The sequence below is a fragment of the Spermophilus citellus genome, assembly GCF_964194105.1.
Source record: "Spermophilus citellus genome assembly, chromosome: 8".
Lineage (NCBI taxonomy): Eukaryota > Metazoa > Chordata > Mammalia > Rodentia > Sciuridae > Spermophilus > Spermophilus citellus.
The window spans coordinates 33560732-33583419 of record NC_138189.1 but is presented as its reverse complement, the minus strand read 5'-3'; the positions used below and the strand labels follow the sequence as shown (position 1 = coordinate 33583419).

At 33.6% G+C, this 22688-nt stretch overlaps 1 protein-coding gene across 1 annotated transcript in view; it reads right to left on the bottom strand.

Moving 5' to 3' along the window:
* Positions 1–4732: 4732 nt before the first annotated feature.
* Positions 4733–22688, bottom strand: part of SLC30A9 (solute carrier family 30 member 9) — a 107607-nt gene continuing 89651 nt past the window's right edge. Inside the window, exons 16-18 of the mRNA XM_081303032.1 lie at positions 18614–18743; positions 15706–15819; positions 4733–6183 (exon numbers count right to left, since the gene is read on the bottom strand). Of these exons, the coding sequence (XP_081159158.1) occupies positions 6139–6183; positions 15706–15819; positions 18614–18743 (289 nt within the window). The 3' untranslated portion in view covers positions 4733–6138. The remainder of the gene's footprint in view (positions 6184–15705; positions 15820–18613; positions 18744–22688) is intronic.

Sequence of the window (22688 nt, the reverse complement as noted above, 5' to 3'; positions counted from 1 at the left end):
AATCCCTGAATTCTTTACTGATCACAATATAATCTAGTAGTTCCAGGAATAAGCTAGAGTCAATTTCTTTCAAACAGGACTTAAAGCAGATAAAAGCATATTACAGAAAGATTTCTCTAGATTGTGAACTCCTCTAACCTTTAAAAATATAGATTTAGAATTACTTACACTTCCAGGAATTTATATTTTGTGAATAACTTGAAGCTTCCTCCTTTCTCACCACCTGGGCCTACAAAGCCCATATTTTCATCTCTGAATTCTTTTGGTGATGAATGGTTTTATGCTTATTTAGTTATTTGCTCAACAACCTAGTAAGCTAACATGAACACTCAGAATCACAAAATTTATCAATCTGGGTAAGAATTTTTAAAAATATTTTTTGTTGTAGATAAACATACAGTATCTTTATTTTTATGTGGTGCTGAGGATTAAACCCAGTGCGTCATTACATGCGAGACAAGAGCTTTGTCCCTGAGCCACCGCCTCAGCCCCCTGGGTAAGAATTTTTGTTGGCTCAATAACATTTTTAGGGTTGACTTCTTTCTTAATATTTGGTATGTTGATTATGAGAGATGAAGTCACATTCAAACACTTCAAGATGAGAAATTTACTTTTTACTAACCAGCTGGTAACCTTAAGTTAGAGCCCAAGTACTAATTATTTATATCAATACATTTCTGAAGAGCTAAACTATAATTTCTTTCCTTGTCTTCAGTAACAAAAATCTGGGCACTATTTGTTGGACACTATAAAGATGATCTCAAATATTAGATTAGTATTACTTTAATCTACCACATCAAAACAGTCCTAAATAGAGAACAGAAATGTTCTCTATCTGCACAGTCCAACATAGTAGACCCTAGCCATGGGTGGCTGCTGAGCATATGAAAATATGGTTAATGCAACTAAAGAAGTGGATTTTTATTTAATATAGCCCAACATTAATAGTGGCAAATCATAACACTATAATGTACATCTTCTTAAATATTTAGTAATTTTAAGTGAATGCAAAACTCCGGAAATTGTGCACTTTTTGAATTATGAGACAGAGATTAGAGATTTTGCTCAGTAGAAAGCACTTGCCTCCAAGCATGAGGCCCTGAGTTTGATCCCCAACCCTGAAAGGTAAATTACGAAGTTTATTAATGTATACAGTATTTTGCCATATTCATAGAAGAAGGGAAATATACGTAACAAACATGTGTGAGAATATTGATGTCAAATATCTGTAGGGATACATCACAAACTTACAATTATCAGTTGTTATTAGGTAAAAAAAATGGGTAGCTGGGGTCAGAGTTGGGACAATGTGAGAAAAATCTTAATTTTGAATCATGAATGTTTTATCTATACAATTTTATTTTTTTAAATTTTGGGGTTGTAGGTGTAGCTCAGTGAGCAGCATGTGTGAGGCCCCGAAATCAATCCTTAGCATCACAAAACTGCAAAATTTTCAATTAATGCTATTCCACATCTTTCCTTAATTTTTTTTTCTTCCTGGTTCAAATCAATGACTGACAATTGAACTAAATATAATCTTTAGCCTATGGTCTCTAGGATGGCCTATAAATAATTCTTAAATGACTGGCAATGCCTTACCTTCCATTAACATTTTATTTCATATGCTTTGAGTGAGAACCACACTGAATTCAAATCCTGACTTGTCCCTTAACAGCTGAGTGGCCTCAGACACTAACTACTTTATCTGTTTCCTCATTTGCAAAAATGTGAATAACAGCCCTTCACTGTCTCTTTGTGAGGATTAAAAGTGTTGGTACACATAAAACAGGACCTGGCATAAAGAGCTTAAATTATCCTATTGGTAACTATCTTAATACAAATAGGTGTGTTTTTACTTTTAACTCTTATTTTAAAGCTTCTGTAAATACTTGAATACAAAGGATTCTGTATTTGGCTAGGCAAATTCTAAACTCTTTTGCTTCTATTTTCAATAGATTTTTTAATATAAAGAGGGAATTATACCCGCCCCAAATGCCAAATTACTTTGAATAATTACTCTTGTTTAGTTTCTCTGGGAAAAAAATATAGTTGGAATTCCTATAGGATTAGTATAGAATTCAACTTGAACTGCAGTATAGGCTGGTTCTAGGATGTACCTTTTGGTGTTTTTATTTAAATATAAGATATTAAACACATCTCAGAAGAAATAGCTTTGTGGGCTGGGGGTGTAGCTCAGTGGTAGAACACATGCTTAGGCTCTGGATTGATCTCTGGTTACATATACATACAGCTTAATTAAAATATTAAGCAATCTAATTTTGTCAAATTGCACTAAGGGATATAACTTTTTGGATTTGTATTTTACCAAACATATGACATCATAGAGTATATTAATAATTAAAGTGTAGTTTCGAAAAACCAGGAAAACCTTACAAATTAACAAGCATACTGAATAAAAAAATCTGTTCAAAAAACATAGGCATGAGTTTTAGGGTAAAATGTACCATATAATACAGTTTAATTCTTAGTACATGAGGTAAAGAAACATCTATGTTTAACAAATCTTCATTTATGGGGGGCAGGGGGGGAAGTGTCCCAAATTACTGAGTGAGTTGTTCTTATTTACATATGATGTTTTATTAAGGAAAAAAAGCATCCTGAGGGACCAGTACCATCTTAATCTGCCAATGAAATCAGACAAATGAATTATAATGTAATAGAAATGAAAAATTTCTTTTACCATAAAACCAAGTCTAGGGATGCAAGTAAAAAATGCAAATATAAAGGCTGTCAGACCAATCTTCTATATAAATGCCTTCCAAAGTTCCATTTTGAAGCAGGGATGAGGGATTTAGGGGAGACAATCTTTGAATCAACATTTTACCTTCAATTCCTTGCTTCACTGACTCCTGACAGTTTGGCAAATTGGGGGTCATCACATTTAAAAGAAATGCTGCCAAGGCTTGACAAATGCAATCTAAGAAGATAATATAAATTCCAAATGCCTTTGCAATTTTCTCTAGTTCCCAGCATTCTACCTCAAAAGTTATCAGATTTAAAACATAAGCCTTTCTTTAGTGGGTGTAATTTTAGCAAAAGCATTATCCAAATTATGAGATAATTATGAGAACAGTGAAAACCGTATGTTGAAAAACCTGACTTATGACATTTTGTTATTTTGGGTGATTTGGGGCAAATGAGAGAGAGTCTCTCTGTGTGTGTGTGCACAAAGATTTTGTTTTTGAAAAATTAAAAAAAAATCTCCAGTCTGATTCTCACAGATTCCTTAGTACATGTCCAGAACATAGCTCTCTGAAATTGAATGCTAATGACCACCAAGATGTTCCACTTAAAAATAGGTCCTCACTTCTTACCTTCCCATGGCTATAATCTGAAAATGTACTTATAAAGAAAGTTTGGGGCTGCTATGTCTAGTTGGCTAGAGATCCATTAACAGCCAAAGCTGAAAACAGATATATCACAACTTGGGTCCTTGACTGTTCCTCCATTCTGTCCAACATTAATTCTGTAATTATTCTCCAACAAAGAATATTTCCCTTGAAAACATTAAAATTCATATACTTAAGGCACATATCTGTAATCCCAGTGGCTCATGAGAATCTGGCTCTAAATAAAATACAAAATGGGCCGGGGATGGGGCTCAGTGGTTGAGTGCCCCTGAGTTCAATCCCCTGGTACCCAAAAAAGTTTTTTAAAAAATTTAGGGCTGGGATTGTGGCTCAGAGGTAGAGCGCTTGCCTAGAATGTGTGAGGCACTGGGTTCGATCCTCAGCATCACATAAATATAAAATAAAGAAATGTTTCCAACTAAAAAAAAAAAAAAATTATACACTTTAAATGTTCAAATGCAATGGAGGACCAGAGGAAGACTTAAAAGACAGAAACAAGAGACTGGTAAAACAAGATATTGTCTTAAAGAAAGAGGCCCCAAATCCCCTGGTTTTAAATTTGCAATGTGACTCCAGTTTAAAGGAAAAAAGAAAAAAAGGATAAAACACATTTCCTGATTTCACAGCAATCCTCAAAATTTCTAGACATTTGCACTCCTTTGTGTCAAATTTATGTAAACAAACTTGAAAACATTAGAAGTAGAAAAAAACAGCAACGTAAGTTTTCAATTACTTAAGAATAGTATGACCTCAACCAAAATCAGTTTAGAAAATCTGAAGACATAGTAGGAATTGGCCTTTTCTAGAGAATTCTTAAAAAAAAATTGGAATAACTTCTGAGCATCAACTTTGATAGTCTCTTAAAAAACAAGTTAATTATTCTTATCTAACTGTGAAAAATCTAAGAGTAATTTTACTTGTAGGAAGTTGTATGTAATTTGGACTATCCCATGTAGCAATGACATATAGTAACAAATGGCAGGTGGGAAAGGGGATGGAGAAAGAAGGCAGAATGTATAGCATTGTAATCATAACAGGTAAATAATAAAGATTAAAAAAACTAGGGATGAGGAATCAAAGTATAAGAACAGATAATCAAATGATAAATGTTGGATATATGGAAATATATGTGTGTTTATTTATTTTTTTCTAGTGCTGAGAACTGAACCAAGGGCCTTATGCATGCTAGGCAAGCACTTGACTACTGAGCTACATCCCCAGCTCAACAATTTTATATATTAAAATAAAACTGAATTGTTACCTTATTTAAAATGTAGAGCATTACCAAAAGAAGTACAATGTCAATTCTCACAATTTTCCAGTAAATGACAGTACTAGATTAAAAATTACCAAAACAAACCCTTTAGTCAAAGATTTATTTTTTGTTTCCAGGATTACAATTTGCTATAATTTATAAACTTCCATATTAGCTTTAAGAACCTGACCTCACACAGGTAGTTAGGTCTGCAGGTCTCACTCAGCAAAGATCAGTAGCCACCATTCTGGCATGAACAATGCTCACTGTTACCTGGACATTTTAAAGTGCATATGACTTGTTTTGATGGAGACAGCTGTAGTTTTTCACTAAAAATTTTAATTACTTGAATTACATGTTTTCTTCACCTTGATACTTTATGGTCATTAGAAAACTATTTACTTACAATAATATGTTATAGCCCAATATATTATGCTGAATGCCCACTTGTAACTGCAAGAAACTCACAGATACACTGACGACTACCATATGATACAAAATCATGACATAAGTTTCAGTGTAAGAGATTTACTTCTCTCTCAAAGCAAGAAATATCCCACGGTTCAAATTTACATAAGTAGTGCCTCCATTTAAATAAATTAAAAATGAAATGCTGTCCTGTCTGTAAAATTATAAATATTTCTAGTTCATTTTGCAGAATATTAAAATGCTTATAAATGCATTATCTCCCAGAAAATAAACATTACAGTACTGAAGCCGGTTTATCCCCCCCACCCCAAATAAAGAAAGAAAGAAAAAAAGAGAGAAAAGAAAAGAAACAACCATTACACTGGCCTATGGAAATGTTTAGGATTACTTTATATCTCTTAACTTCAGAAAAATTAAACCAAATAAGGGAAAAAAAGAGAAATGAGAAATTTTTATAAAACGGCAACTTCTATGATATAAAAGAGTACTGAAATGTCTTCACTTAATTCAGTAATAACTAAACCACTTCTGGAATGAATATCTGGATAAAGAGTTTAGGTTAGGAAAGAAGGACTCTTCTCAATGCTCAGGTCAAAATAACAAGGTGCGTAGAAAAAAGTAATTTCTACATTGTATTAGGAAAGACAGACTTTGAAAGAGAGTGACTGTTTATAAACCCTGAACCAAATTTAGCCAGAATAGTCAAGATTGGCAGATTTTGATGGAGTAAAATCTTCAGTAGGAACAAAATTAAAAGTTATAATCCTATGGATGCCACTTATTTTTTACCAATGTGAAGAAAGGAAACATGATTGCAAGGTATAATACACACTGACAGGCTAAAATGAAATTATGAACAACTGAAATAACCAAAGTGTCCCCTACTGAAGCACAAAAAACATGATTAGAAGAAAGAAGTTTTAGTTCTGTGGCCTGTTCAATTGCTCTTTACATAAAATATTTCCTCTGTCTTGAAAAAGGAAATGGCTTCTGAATGGCGCTGACTCCTTTAGTATGGGAAGAAGCAGGAAAACGTGCTTTGTAGAATGGCTTGACAAGCTCATTTCCAAGACCCCATCAAGGTTAAAGTATCTCCAAATCTACATGCCGAACTTCAGGATTTCGTTTCTGGAAAGAAAAATTATCACGTTATTCAGTAAAATAAAACCTCTATTTTAAAAAATTTTCTTTTGATCACTAGAGTTACTGGAAGCATTTGATCAAACTATTTTACTATAGCATACTAACCAGAGAAATATTTGCATAAGGAAAAAGGCGAAGAGGTGAACAGACACACTACAAACAGTACAGCAAATGGTTCTACCACCCTGAGTCTTTCATGTCTTAAGAAATGCAAAATGCATTAAGGATCTTGTATGTGCCAAGCATTGCCAAAGCATTAGAAATATGCTCTCTTTTGTGATAAAAACAAAAATCACTGCAAAACAATTGTAATAAGAAACAATGAATTCATAACCACTCATTTGATGGATGTCAATAACAATCCGTTTAGTCTTGGGACAGGTACTATGCTAGAAAGTGAAGCTATGATAATTAAATAAGACTGATATTGACCCTAATGGACTTAGGTCAGCCATGAAGATAAGTGAAGCAATTCTCACCTATGGTATAAAGTATTACAGAATAACATTTAATGTTTAGTGAGCACTTATTCATTTCAAGTACTGTGCTACAGGTTTTATGTACAGATGTGTGTATTCTAAAATCCTTATCATAACATTATTATTATTTCCATTTTATGCCTAGAAAAATTGAAGTTTGAAGAAATTAACTAATGTAAGGTCAAATTCTTAGTAAATGATGGAATGGGGATAGATTTCAAGCCTTAATACAGTCTCCTAACTATTATAGTATACTAAACACTAGGAATAAAAATGAGAGTCCCGTTATTTTTGCTCATGCAATCCAGAAAGATTTAACTGAAGACATAATAATCTAAGTTAGACACATATGTGGTAAGTCTTCCAGAGAGATGAGTAAGAGTGTTTGGGTAGGAAAATAAAATTGTATGAGCAAAGGAAGAGAGCCCAGAAAGTAGATTGTGGCACTATGGTGGAGTTGGCACAGAGACTACAAGAAGGGCTAAAAAGACAGGCAGCAATCAGATTGTTAAATTTTACCATATGCTAGATTAAGGAATTTCAATTCTATAACAAAAAATAGTATTTGTCTTCAATAAACTTATATTTAGTAAGGGGTCTAGATAAGTAAGCAGGCAAGTTAATACTCTGCTACTACAGAGTAAAGTAAAGGTTTTGGGCTTCTTTTTTACTAAGGGTATATAAAGGAAGGACATATCTAACTCTATTTGGGGGATAATGTCCCCCAATTAGATTAGAAGATGTACAGGAGTATATAAAAGGAGTATATAAAAGCTATACCCAGCAAAGAGGAAATAAATAATGTTAAATCAGGAGAAGCAGTATAAGACTTACATAGAAATATGGCATATAAACAAAAAGAAATACTACAAATATTAAAAACAGCCATCTCAGAGAGTAGAATTAAGGAATAAGCAGAATGAGGCAGGTGATTCTTATCTTTGTTACAAGCTTCTCGGTTCTGTTTGACTATGAACTTTGTGCATTATTTGATAAAAACTGTAAAACTAAATTAACGGGGAAAAAAAACTGTTCTAAGTGATCCCAATGATCAGTCAGGATTAATAACTTCTAGTTTAAAAACTAATATCCTGGGGCCACGTGTATTACTTATCCTAAAGGAATTAAGTTATAAAAACTGAAGTCTGGTGTTAACACTAGAGTTTAGCTCTGCCACAGCATTTTATTAATTGTACACAAGAGGGCTGGAATTGTGGCTCAGTGGTAGAGCACTTGCCTAGCATGTGTAAGGCACTGGGTTCGATTCTCAGCACCACATAAAAATAAATAAAGGTCCACTAACAACTAATAAAACACTTTTTAAAAAAACTGTACACAAGAATTTTTCTTGTAACTAAGTTTTGTTCAAGTGTGCCTGGGGGTAATTTCTTCTTGGATCCTAGGGTGAGAGTGGTCAGGGCTACCCAAACATAGAGAACAGTTTTGTTCTCAATTTTTTTTTACCTGACACTATTCCGTCTCCAGAACTTCTTAAATAGAATAAAAATTTTTTATTTTTTTCTCTTAAAAAAAAAGAAACCCTTACCTATCCCAGTATGATATCAAATATTTAGCTGTTTTTGAGAAATATGGTATTATTCTATCTAAAATCACCGTGATAAAAAAATCTTATCTCAAGGAAAAGAACCCCAAAAGTTAATTTTCTCTAATTTTTAAAATAAGGTTTCAGATAGAAAACTAACAACATTTGTAAAAAAATATGTGCACAATGCAAAATGTATGCACACACATTTGCTGAATGAATGCATAAAAGAAAAAGTATTAATATCCTGAAAATTTAATGTTTACTTTATAACAAGACATCACGGGCATTATAGAAACTGGTATTTGTTACACAGAACTAAACTAAAGAATCAATAATTAGTGCCCCACTTAAAATTTTCATTCTTTTATTCAATAAATACTTTTGGAATTACTATGTCTCACGTACTGCTCAATGTGAACTGGACCATTTTACTAATCACAGACAGATTTTATTTCAACAACTCATAGAGAGATAAAAACCAAATCGTGTGATTTTATTTGCAACGCTGTAGGCTGAAGTCAGGAAAATGCTGTTAGGAGAATGCAACTAGAAGAGCACAGATAAAGAGCAGAGCATTTAAATGAAACATTACTTAAAGGAATTTACAAATGTTATGGCAGTCTCCCACTGAATTAATTCCAATGGAATTGTTTCATCTCCCTTGCAGGAAAAAAAATCATTTCAAATATAAAAAACTTCATGAAGGGATGGGAAGACAGGTCAACCCACACACTAAAACATAAAGGTAGAACAAAAGGAAAAAAATTAAAACAGATGGTTCAAAAAACTTCAAAATAATATTTTAAAAATAGATACTTTTTACAATTTTATAAAAATTTTGTAACTTCCACTTTATAGTATCAGAATTTATAATTAGATTTTATTATTTTTAATATCTTTATATAAAATTAGGCAAGTTCTAGAATTTAAAACATTTTTTTAGTATTAAGTGTACACAAAATCTTTTATTTATATGTGGTGCTGAGGAACAAACCCAGTACCTCATGGATGCCAGGCATATGCTCTACCACTGAGCCACAACCCCAGCCCCAAGTTCTAGAATTTTAAGCCAAAAATATCACCTATTCTAAAACTCAATGAAATTACTCAAGAGATGGCTAATGGCTATGCAGAATTATAGTATTAAAAAGAAGTATTACTAAAGTTCAAACATTGAGCTTCAGTTGTCCCCTTTCCATGGAGTCAAAACAAGGAAAGTAACTATTAATTAGTAATTTGTTAATTATTCAATAACATTAAGTAATTCAACAGTAATTACAAACTAAAATTAGAAGGACACCATAGATATTTAAAAATGAGGGACTATCCAATATATAAAATTTTAGTTTTTGAAAGAAAATCAGTTTATTTTCATGAGTAGAAAAAATTCTATTCATGTACTCCTTTTTTTTGGTTTGGGACTGCAACTATGAAGAACTTTCCTCTGACTTAAGATTAATCATGCTGTTATCTTAGTCAAAGATGCTTCCACCTGAACATGCAGGTTAAACTTAGCTCTTTGACTTAAAAGACTTATATAATTCTTTTTTTTTTTGGGGGGGGGGGCAGTACTGGGGAATGAAAGACTTATATAATTCAAATACACTAGTAAAGATTTAATAGAATTTAATTAAACAACAAAGTTAGCTAAACAAACAATAATCTTTATCTTGCTATGATTAAGAGTAAATAACACCTGAGAATGAACAATTTGTAATTATTCTTAAATATGACTTTTGATTTATTGTCTTAAAGTATAACAAATAAAGATTTAGTTCATTATTTTCCTTGCCAGGTAACTAAAACTGAAGAACAAAGTGTTATTCTTTTTTGTGTTACCCTGCTCAATATAATCATCACCTCACATTTTATAGAGAACAATGGTTCTCAAGGTCCAAGCATTATTGGGAGTCATGAGACCTTTGCAGGGCCACTCTAAAGTTAAAACTTTTCATAGTAAATAATACATAACTAAGACGCTGCTATTTCCTATGATGGCATAAAAACAATGGTGGGTAAAACCACTGGCACCTTTGCACAGTTCAAGGCAAATGGAACTGTATTAGTTGTTAATGTGTTCCTTTACTGCCACATACTCAAGGGGAAAAAAAGCCACTTTCACTTTAAAATACCCCTCATAAACTAGTAAAATGTGTCAATTTTATTAAACTTCACTAGACAGTCCACTTTTAAAAATACTGTGATACAGGGCTGGGGTTGTGACTCAGTAGTAGAGTGCTTGCCTCACATGTGTGTGAGGCACTGGGTTCAGTCCTCAGCACATTAAAAAAATTAAAAAAATAGATGAATGGATAAAAAAATGTGGCATATATACACAATGGAGTATTATGCAGCACTAAGAAATGACAAAATCATAGAATTTGCAGGGAAATGGATGGCATTAGAACAGATTATGCTAAGTGAAGCTAGCCAAGCCCTAAAAAACAAATGCCAAATGTCTGCTTTGATATAATGAGAACAACTAAGAACAGAACAGGAAGGAAGAGCATGAGGAAAAGACTACAGTAAACAAAGACGAATGGGGGGAGAGAAACGGGGAGAGAAGGGAAAGCACATGGAAATGGTAGGAGACCTTCAATGATACATAAAATTATAAGAGGTTATGAGGGGCAAGGGGGAAGGAAAAAGAGGGAGAGAATTGAACAACAGCAGGGGAGGTAGAGAGGGAAGATGGGAGGGGAGGGGAGGGGAGGGGGGATAGTAGGGGATAGGAAAGGTAGCAGAATACAACAGTCACTAATATGGCATTATGTAAAAATGTGAATATGTAACAGATGTGATTCTGCAATCTGTATTTGGGGTGAAAATGGGAGTTCAAAACACAATTTGAGTCAAATGTATGAAAGATGATATATCATGAACTATGTAATGCTTTAAATAATCAATAAAAAAAAAGAAAAAAAAATTAAAAAAAATACTGTGATAAAATGGAGAAGTATATTTCATCAAAGGAAACAATAAATAATGTGAAGAGAGTGACCACAGAATGGGAGAACATATTTACTACATGCACGTCAGATGGAGCACTGATCTCCAGGATATATAAAGAACTCAAAAACCTTAACACCAAAAAAATAAATAACTCAATCAATAAATGGGCTAAGGAACTGAACAGACACTTCTCAGAAGATATACAACCAATCAACAAATATATGAAAAAATGTTCAACTTCTCTAGTTATTACAGAAATACAAATCAAAACTACTCTAAGATTTCATCTCCCTCCAGTCAGAGTAACAATTATCAAGAATACAAGCAACATTAAGTGTTGGCGAGGATGTGGAGAAAAAGGTACACTCATACACTGCTAGTGGCACTGCAAATTGGTGCAACCATTACTGAAAGCAGTATGGAGATTTCTTAGAAAACTAGGAATGGAACTACCATTTGAACCAGCTATCCCACTTCTCAATCTATACCCAAAGGACTTAAAATCAGCATACTATAGTGACACAGCCACATCAATGTTCATAGCAGCTCAATTCACAAATAGCTAAACTGTGGAACCAACCTTGATGCCCTTCAACAGATGAATGGATTAAGAAACTGTGGCACATAATCACAATGGAATATTACTCAGCATTTAAAGAGAATAAAATTATGGCATTTGCAGGATGGAACTGGGGGAATATCATGCTATGTGATGTAAGCCAATCCCCAAAACCAAAGGCTGAATGTTCTCTCTAATAAGTGAATGCTGTTCCATAATGTGGGGGGAAAGGAGTGTGGGGAGAATGGAGGAACTTTAATTGGGCAAAGAGGAGGGAGGGAAAGGACAGGAACGATGGTGCAATGAGTTGAACATCATTACCCTAAGTACATGTATCACTGCACATGTGGTATGACTCTTACATCACATACAACCAGAAAAATGAAAAGTTGTGCTCCATTTGTGTACAATGAATCAAAATGCATTCTGTTATCATGTATAACTAATTAGAACAACAACAAAAAAGCAGACTACTACTCCTGGGATTTTATTCATTAGCATCTCAGAAAGACTGCCTGTGTATGTACACATGTATATTTTTGTGCATATGAAACTGTGAGTGGGGAAAGTGCAGAGAAGACATTCCTAACACCTCAAAAGGTTCTCATACACTTCACTTGTATGAGGCTGCTTATTTATTAACAGATTTAAGCCCCAAATGAGCAAAAAAAAAAAAATTGAGAAGTATAAAGCCCTACATCATACTGAGTTACAATATCACAAGAAAGTACTCCTGTGATTGCTTGAGTTGTGAACTGAATAAAATGATTTTTAAAAAATAACATGAACACCATTCAAAGGATCTGCATAAGTCAGTATACCAATTTATGTTATAGAATCATGCACAGGTAAAAGATATATTCAGAATACAAAGACAGACTGATAGATATTAGCATAGCAATGCATACTAGAGAATTAATCTTACCTAAAAAAAGAACTGTTTTTTTTTTTTCCCTTTCAATCATTGGGAGATGGTTTCTAAACCCATGAAATGTCCTAAGAGTGTCTTTGTTTATCTGGAGAGTGTTGGCCACTTTGTAGTTTTGGTTCCACAGTTATCTACTACTTCTGGTAGAGTAGGAGTCAAAGGGTTCACTCAAGCAGTCAACCATGGTCCCCAATGAAACCTATAGACATCAAGTCTCAGATGAGCTTCCCTAGTTGGCAACACTCTATGCTACCATTACATTCCATTGCCAGGAAACATGACTCAACAGGAAAGGGACAACTGAAGCTCCAACTTTTGGAACTTTCCTGGCTCTCTATCCTATGTCCTTCTTCCCTTGCCTAATTTTAATATGTATTCTTTCCCTACATTAAACCCTGACAATGGGGATGGAGATGTAAATCAGGGATAGAGTGTTTGCTAAGCATATGACAGGCCATGGATTCTATCCCCAGTACAACTACTACCATCACCACCACCACAACAGCCCCGTAACTATGAGAATTACACCATTCAATGAGTTCTGGGAGTCCTTCAAGTGAATTATCAGACCTTTGGGTAGTCCTGGCACTCTCAAAACTCACAATTGGAATTTGGAAGCAAGGGCAGTCTTTATAGACAGTGCCCCCTAACTGCACAAGTAACTTGTGAGAAGTTCACTGATAAGATTTGCTGCCAGATATGGATATAGCATCAAAAGATAATATTCCAGTTGTGTTAAGAGACTGTAAGAATATTCCTCCCTTTTCTTCATGTTCTTCAACCAAAATAATCAAATCACTACACATTAAATGCAGAGGCAGATATGGAACTCTATCTTCTACCGGTAGGTATAAGGGAGTTTTTAAAAAAATGTAAAATAATATCACTCCTTTAACTATTTTTCTTCCCATTTTGGAAAAATTATTTTTCATTAAAATATTATATATAGTAACATGCTTATGTAGAGAGGAATGGATAAATATTATTAAATTTCTCAGTTTTATGTGTGATTTGAAAATATCAGTAACTATAACTCAAACAAATAAAAGATATTGGGTTCTCAATAATTTTTAAGAATAAAAAGAGTCCTAAGACCAAAATATTTGAGAAATGCTCATTTAAAAACTCCAAAAATTATGTCAGGTAACTTTGTGAACTATAATGCCAACAATATTAACAAAGTCTTCTTTACTATTAATGTAATCAGATATCTAAATTCACAAAGACAGTAAAGCAGAGTAGTTTTTTTTTTTTCCTTCAGTTTTTTAACAAAACTAAAGAATGGTCAACATCAACTGAAGAAAATGCACTGCCTTCACCAACTATATTATATATTAAAGGTCATTTACAAGTGTTTATGCACTGTGAACAAATAGAACCCAAATGTCAATAAATGGCAATTTAAGAACAGAGACATTTTTAAAGGCAACCTGATCAGATAGTTCAGCAACACAACTAAAATCTCCAAATTAATACAAATAAACATCAAATAAATCAGGTGGACTAAAATCAAGGTGTCTGTATATTTTTTAAAATATTTTTAAATTGTAGATGGAAACAATACCTTTATTTTATTTTTTTATGAAGTGCTGAGGCTCGAACCCAGTGTCTCACACATGCTAGGCACACATGCTCTACCAAGGAGCCACAACCTCAACCCCTATATGTGTAAATTTTTGTTTTGTTTTGTTTTTTGGTGGTGCTGGGGATTGAACCCAGGGTCTTGGGCATGTGAGGCAAGCACCCTATCAATTGAGTTATATCCCTAGTCCCGCCTAAATGTGTATTTTTAAGGTCATATCTTATTTATTTTAACTTTTGATCACATTCAAAAGTTTACCTTTTATCTTTCTTTAGGAACTTTCAAAATGCTTATTTAAAAAGAAACAAAAAACTTGGTAGAGTGCTTGCCTTGCATGTACAAGGCCCTGGGTTTGATCCCCAGCACCAAAAAAAAAGAAAAAGAAAAAGAAACAAAAACCTTTTTGCTATTTTAGAAACTAAGCAAACAGAACAGTGGTTAGAAATACAGTTTTTGGAACTGAATAACAGGTTCAAATCGTAATTCCCCTACTTTCTCAGGTCAGTTATCCAACTTGTCTAACCTAATCATTTTGCCTATAAATAGCTAACCATTATGGGGTTTCTGGGAGTTTAAGAGTGTGCATGTACAAGATCATGGCACTTGCAGGTAAATGGATGGCATTAGAGCAGATTATGCTAAGTGAAGTTAGCCAATCCCTAAAAAACAAATGCCGAATGTCTTCTCTGATATAAGGGGGTGACTCAAAATGGGATAGGGAGGAAGACCATGAGAAGAAGACTACCAGTAAATAGGGAAGAGAGGTGGGAGGAAAAAAGAGGGAGAAGGGGAGTTGCACGGAAGATGGAAGGAGAACCTCATTGTTATACAGAATACATATATGATGTTGTAATGAGAAAAAGAAAAAAAAAGTGTGTCACATTAGATTGGATAGAGAGAAAGGATGGGAGAGGAGAGGAGGAGTAGGGAGGATAGGAAGGGCAGCAGAATAGAATAGACAATATGATTGATGTATGTACATTCCATGGATGTATTATATGTCAAAATATATTCTGCTGTTATGTATGACTAAAAAAAATAAAGTTAAAAAAAAAAGAAACATGAAAAAAAAAAGAGTGTACATGTGATATATCTAGCCCAGAGTAAATACTCAAAAAATAGTTGCCATTACCAATATAATATTTTTTAATATTTATTTTTTAGTTGTAGGTAGACACAATGTCTTTATTTTACTTTATGTGGCGCTGAGGGTCAAACCCAGTGTCTCATGAATGCTAGGCGAGCACTCTACCTCTGAACCACAACCTTCAGCCCTCAATACAATATTTTTTTAATATTTATTTTTTAGTTATAGGTGAACACAATATCTTTATTTTGTTTCTATGTGGTACTGAGAATCGAACCCAGTGCTTCACGCATGCTAGGCGAGCGCGCTACCACTTGAGCCACATCCCCAGCCCCGTCAATACGATATTTTTATAATGAATGTATATATCTTACTTTCAGTTCCTTCTCAAGTCTATCTACTTCAGCTCCTAATGTATCAATAATATTTTCTCCATGTTTAAGCATAAAGGTCTCTAGCTCTTCAGGAGTTTTCACTTCTTGAATTTCCTGTAAAGAAAATAAAAGCAGAAAAACAAAATAAAATTAAAAAAAAATCACAGTGGTACACTGATAATTCCTTTTAGAAATTTATGACAAACACTGATAAGTTTAATAAAAAGTTTAAAAAACTTTAGGATACAGGCAATGGATCACCTATTTCCCAAGAAACTCAGTTCAAGAAGATTGAGTACAATGCTACACAGATGTAGCTCTATAAAATATTAAAGAGCTATAAAAATACAAAAGCACTATAAAATATAAAACAGTATTCACAAATCAGGTTAAGACAATTTCTACCTCAGTTCTTTAAATAAACAACTCCAATTAGACTAAAGACCTAAGGATGGAAGTCCATAAAACTTTTAGAAGAAGAGAGTATTTTTGTGAAAATGGGATAATGAAGGCTTCATCATACAAGATAAAAAGCACAAAGGAAAAGAGTACTATAATAGCTGGGCGCAGCGGCACACTCTTGTAATCCTAGCAGCTCAGGAGGCTGAGGCAGGAGGATGGTGAGTTAAAGCCAGACTTAGAAAAAGTGAAGGGACAAGCAACTCAGTGAGACCATGTCTCTAAAATACAAAAAATAGGTGGGAGGGAAAGAGAGGGAGAAGGGGAATTTCACAGAAGACTGAAGGAGACACTCATGGGTTCACAAAATGCATATATGATGTTGTGAGGGGGAAGGGAAGAAAAAAAAAGAGAGAGAGATAAGTGTCACAGTAGAATGGGTAGAGAATAGTGATGGGAGGGGAGGGGAGGGGAGGGAAGAAGGGAGGGAGGGAGGGAGGGAGGGCAGCAGAATACAACTGACACTAGGATTGTGTATGTATACACATGGATGTATAAACAATGTGATCCTGCAATTTGTACACGTGGAAAAATGAGAATTCATACCCTATTTGAATCAAATGTATGATATGTCAAGATCATTCATTATATTGTCTTGAGCAACTAATAAAAAAAGAAAAATAAATAAAATATAAAAAATAGGGCTGGGATGTGGCTCAGTGGTCAAGTGGCCCTGAGTTCAATCCCTGATAGCCTCCCTCCTAGAATGTACTATAACAAACTGAAGAAAGATAATTCTGTCAATATAATCTAGTAAGAATGTGAAGCAACAGAAACATTGGTATGCTGATGGCGGGAATCGAATCAACATACTTTGGAGAAAAATTTGGCAATACTTTTGGAAGTTGAAGACAAGAATGTATGCTCAGTGGCTCTCACCTATTTTAAACCTAGCTATCTGTATACTACCCTAAAGAAATTTACGCATATATAAAGTACGAAGCATGTATGAGAATGCCATCATGGAATTTTTTTTTAATAATTTAACACTGAAAAGAATATAATGCCTATCGACCGCAGTTAGGACACATAAATTGCAGCATATTCATATAGCATGTTATATAACAACATGCTGTTAAGCAAATTTTAGAGAGATACATACAATATGAAATCATTTCTGTAAATTTTTAAACATCCAAAATGTTGCTTTATATTATGCTAAAACATGATGACAAATATAAAAATATGAATGGAAATGGTAGGTACCAAATTCATCATAATAACTAATTCTAGGAATAAAGGAAGGAGAATGCAATTTAGGAAGAGAAACTGGCTTGAGCTGTTTTTGTAATGCTTTATTCTGTTTTTAAGATCTTAGGCTAACAGTACAGGTTGAGCCCCTCAGTCCAAAAATCCAAAATGCTCTGAAATTTTGAGTGATGACAAAAAGGCAATTCAGATTTTCACATTAGGGATGTTTGATCCAAGTCTATGCAAATGATCTTAAAAACAAACAAACAAAAAACAACTCTGAAATATGAAACATTTCTGAAATCTGAAATATTTGAGATGGGATACTCAACCCATATAGCAAAATATTAACAACGGACAAAGGCACATGGTGATAATCTACACTGTTCATTATATTCTGTAAATTATCTTTTAAACTACAGCAGTCCCCTTTTTACAGTGATAATTTCATGATCCCAGGAGATACATAAAACTATATAATTATACACACACACACACACCCCTAAGATAAAGTTTAATTTATAAATTAGGTACAGTAAAAGAGTAACAACAAAAATTAACAATGAAATAGAACAACTGTAACAACATACTGTAATAAAAATTATGTGAATGTGGCCCCCTTCTTCCTTCTCAACTGCCAAAGCGGGGGTGGGCAGCATGGATAGCAAGGATATGCTGGATATAGGGACAATTCATGTCCGAGGAGGACAGCACAAGATTTCATCACTTCTCAGAAAAGCAATTTAATGCTTATGAACGGTTTATTTCTGTTATTTTCCATTTAATATTTTGAATTGTGGTTGACTATGGGTAACTGAAGCATGGAAAGCAAAACTTCAAATAAAAGTGGGAGGAGACTGCTTAATATAAAGAAAAAAGCACACATTCTGGAGTTTGAGAGATCTAAATTCATAAACAAGACTCTGAAACTTCAGGCAAGTTAGTTAATCTGTCTTAATTTACCTATACTTTAAAATGAAATGTTATTTCTTTACCTCTCAGGGTTAAGAGTAAATAAGATAAAACAGCTAAAATGGCCTGGCATATAGCAAGCATGAATAACTTCAAAAGTCTGCTCTTCTATTGTCTCCTCCAACCTACTCTATAGTAAATAAAAGGCTCTCTATCAAATTTTGGAATCTAAGATGTTGACAGCTGAAGTGAGTTTAAGATCAATAACAGAAAAAGTTTTATTTACTTAGAATTTAAGTTTTCTAAGCATAGGATATATAAGAAAATTACAGACACATAAACTTACTTGTAGCATTTGGTCAAAATCTTGTTTTTCCAAATATGATCTTGTAACAACTCGTCCATCAAAATCTACTTCTGCCTTAAATCTTACTTTACCTAATCCCAGATCTGTGGCTTTAACATCATGAATTGCCCTGCAATCAATAACAATGCATACAAATTTATATACATATACACATATATACTCTAATGGCAAAAAGTCTAGAATTCTTGATTTTTTCCTACCCATGATGAGGACTAAGATAGCTTCAGAGAATTCACCACTAAGTATCACTTACTAAATTTCACTAGATGTTTAGGTTTTTTGTGCATATTTCATACAATGGTACAAATATAACAAATATTATTTTATTATTCCATACATGTAAGTTGTAAAGCTCAGGTATTAAGAACACTAACTCTAAACTGTTTTTCTAAAGTGTTGCTGTTATCTCACATATATCCCATATATCCATTTAGTCATTTCCTAAATACCATTTACAAAAAATGTGTTGCTGATAATGGTATCATAGAAAGCACACTAAATTACCTTTCTGCGTGTATGTGGGATGCAGAGGATCTAAACCAGGATGTTGCATATACTAGGCAAGTGTTCTACTACTGAGGCACACTCCAGCCCTACCAACAACTTTTATATTCACAAACTTCTTTAATAGTCTTTGTACAACTCTGAGAAAAATTCTTAGAATGAGCTACTGATAACTGCCACATAGGATTGATGAGGGGACTAATGAGCTAACACACACACACACACATATATATAAATATATATATATATAATGCTTAATATAGTATCAAACATAAGGTAGGCATTTAATAAATGACTTTCATAAAATAGGTAAGGTGATATCTTCATTTTATAGATGACAAAGCAGTTCCAGAGGGGATAAGTGACTTGCTCAAGGTAAGTCAGCTAGTAACTAATAGAACAGGACTCCCTAACACTTTAGCTCTTTGAATATCCAAGCCTGGAGTCCTTATATTACACCATCTGCCTCTCAGAAAGTAAAGTGGATGCTCATCTATAACTACTTTTCATTCCTCCTGCCCTAACCCTTAAGAATTAAATCTTTCCTAGAAAACAGTTGAGAAATTTTCTTCTTTCAATGGTGATCCCATAATATCTTTTCTTCACTGGATATATAAGAAATAACAAAACACTCTGAATCTTGAGAACACAGAGATGTACTAGAGAAGAAGCTTAAGTGAGACTATAAGCACTTTGCACTTCACACTAATTTCTGAATGATCTTGAGCAAGTTACTGTGTCCCAAATTTTTTATCCAAATAAATAAAGAAGCTGTATTTATCAACTATCTAGGGTGAAATAAGGATAAATAATTTATAAAGTTATATAATCTCAGGTTAAAAATAAAACTTGTCCAGACTGGTAGGAAGTAATATGTAATTTATTCATTTATTTCAAAGGCACATCTACTTCGGTCATCACAAAGTATTAATACATTTTGTTATTTAATTAAAACTTAAGTAGTAGCTAGTAAATATATTCTGATTCCGCCCCCACCCCCATGTTGTTGTTGTCCTTTTTTTTTTCTCTTAGTGCTAGGAATTGAACCCAGGGGTAGCTCCACATCCCCATCCTCTCTTCTTTTAAATTTCTGAGACAGAGTCTTGCTAAAGTTGCTGAAACTGGTCTTGAACTTGTGACTCACCTGTCTCAGCTTCCTGAGTCATTGGTATTACAAGCATGCATCAAAGCACCCAACACATTTCTCATGTTCTTATATATAACTGCATATGGGAAAGTGGGGCAGGTATTTCTGAGATGCTCCCCAATGACAGAACCCCATCTCCTGTATCCTGTGTGATCCCCCCTCTCCTTGAATATGGGTTATACCTAGTGCTTTGCTTCGAACAAAGAGAATATGGCAAAGTGATGAGATGTCATTTCCAACAGTTAACTAATCTGTGACTTTTTTTCTTGTTCACATTCAATTCCTACTGCCTTATCAGTCTGCATGCAGTGCTTAACAAGCTGCCATGTTGGGGGGGTCCATGTGGCAAAGAACTCAATCTTGCCAACAATCTTAAGTTAAATATGCTTAGAAGTAGCTCCTTCTCTAGGACATGGCACTTTGATTATAGTCTGAAAAAGTCTGAAGTAGAGAACCCATACACAAGCAGGGCCTGAATTCCTGACTCATAGAAACAGATAATAAAGGTTGTTTAAACCACTAAGTTTTGAGCTAATTTGTCACACAGCAAAGTAACTATTATACTATTTTAAAAATTGCATGAATTTTCTGGATTACTTTTATTTTCTCAAATAATTTAATCCACAGATTTTCATTCTTGCAGAAATTTTCAGATTGGCCAATCTTTTAGACATTAATTGTAAATAATATATGAAAAATATAAATGCATACATGTCAAACAATAGGGCACCAAAGTAAATGAAACAAAAACAGAAATGAAGGAAAAAACAAACAATTCAACAATAATAGCTAGAGACTTCAAGGCCCTACTTCTAATGGATAGAACAAGTCAGGATGACCAACAGGAAAACTAAAGTCTTGAACACTATAAACCAAATAAACCTAACAAACATCTATATATTCATTTTTCAAGTGCACATAGAATATGATCCAAGATAGAATATATATATATAGGCCATAAAATAAGTCTCAGTAAACTTAAAAGGACAGAAATAATATGAAGTATATTCTCTGATAACAACTGAACGAAATCAGAAATCAGTAATAGATAATTTGGGAAACTCACACATACTTAGAAATTTAAAAACATACTCCTAAATAGCACCCCCAAACAAAATAAAAATAAAAATGAAAAACAATATGTTAAAGATTACAACACCCCCCCCCATGCTAATAGTAGCACAGTTCACAATAGTCAAGATATGGAATCAACTTAGCCATCAATCAATGGTTATACAAAGAAAATGTGGTATGTATACATACTGGAATATAAGTAAAATAAGCACACTCAGAAAAACCCACATGTTCTCACTTGTATGAGGAAACTAAAAAGGTTATTCTTATAGAAACACAGTAGTGATTACTAAATGCTGAGAGTTAGGGAGGGTTGGAGAGAGGATGACCAATTGGTACAGGGGTGTAGTTTGATACAAAATAATTTCAAATGTTATAACACAGTAGAGTATTTGTAATTGCCAACAATTAATTATATACTTCAAAATAGCTAATAGGTGTAGACACAGAAGGAAATATCATACTGTGTTGCATAAACATATATAATTATTATGTGTCAATTAACAATAAAAATACAGCCAGGCACAATGGTGCATGCCTGGAATCCCAGAAGCTTGGAAGGCTGAGGCAGGAGGATTGTGAGTTCAAAGCCAGCTTCAGTAATGGTGAAGCGCTAAACAACTAAGTGAGACCCTGTCTCTAAATTTAAAAAAATACAAAATAGGGCTCGAGATATGGCTCAGTAGTTAAGTGCCCCTGAGTTCAGTTCCTAGTACCTAATACAAACAAACAAACAAACAACAACAAAAAAAATATAGTAAGAAAAAATTCAATTTTAAAAAAGGCAAATAAGAAAGTACTTTGAGATGAATCAAAACAATGCAACATATCAAAATTTCTGGATACAGAGAAGCAGTGTTTAAAAGGAAAATTTATATCTAGAAATGTCTATATTAAAAAAAGAAGTAACATATCAAATTCAAAATTTAACCTACCACCTTAAGACACTGGGCAGAGGGATAACAAATTAAATCTGGTGGTACTGGAAATTGAAACGAGGGCTCAAGAATGTTAGGCAAATGCTATACTACTGAGCTATACCTCAAGCCGCTCAAATTAAGATTTTAAAGTTTTGGTTTTCCACTTAATTATGAAACCACACTGCTGCTAAATTTCACTAAAAAACACCATGAGAATTCTAATATTTCTTCTAATAAGGATTAAAATTAAAATCCTTAATAGACCACGCCTAATAAGGTGCCAACACCCAATGAACCTAGGCTGTCATACAATAGACTGCCTAAATAAAGCATATAAGAAATCAGTGAATTAATATTTTCTATTATTTCAATGACTTTAGAGAGCAAACGATCACAATTAATAAACAAA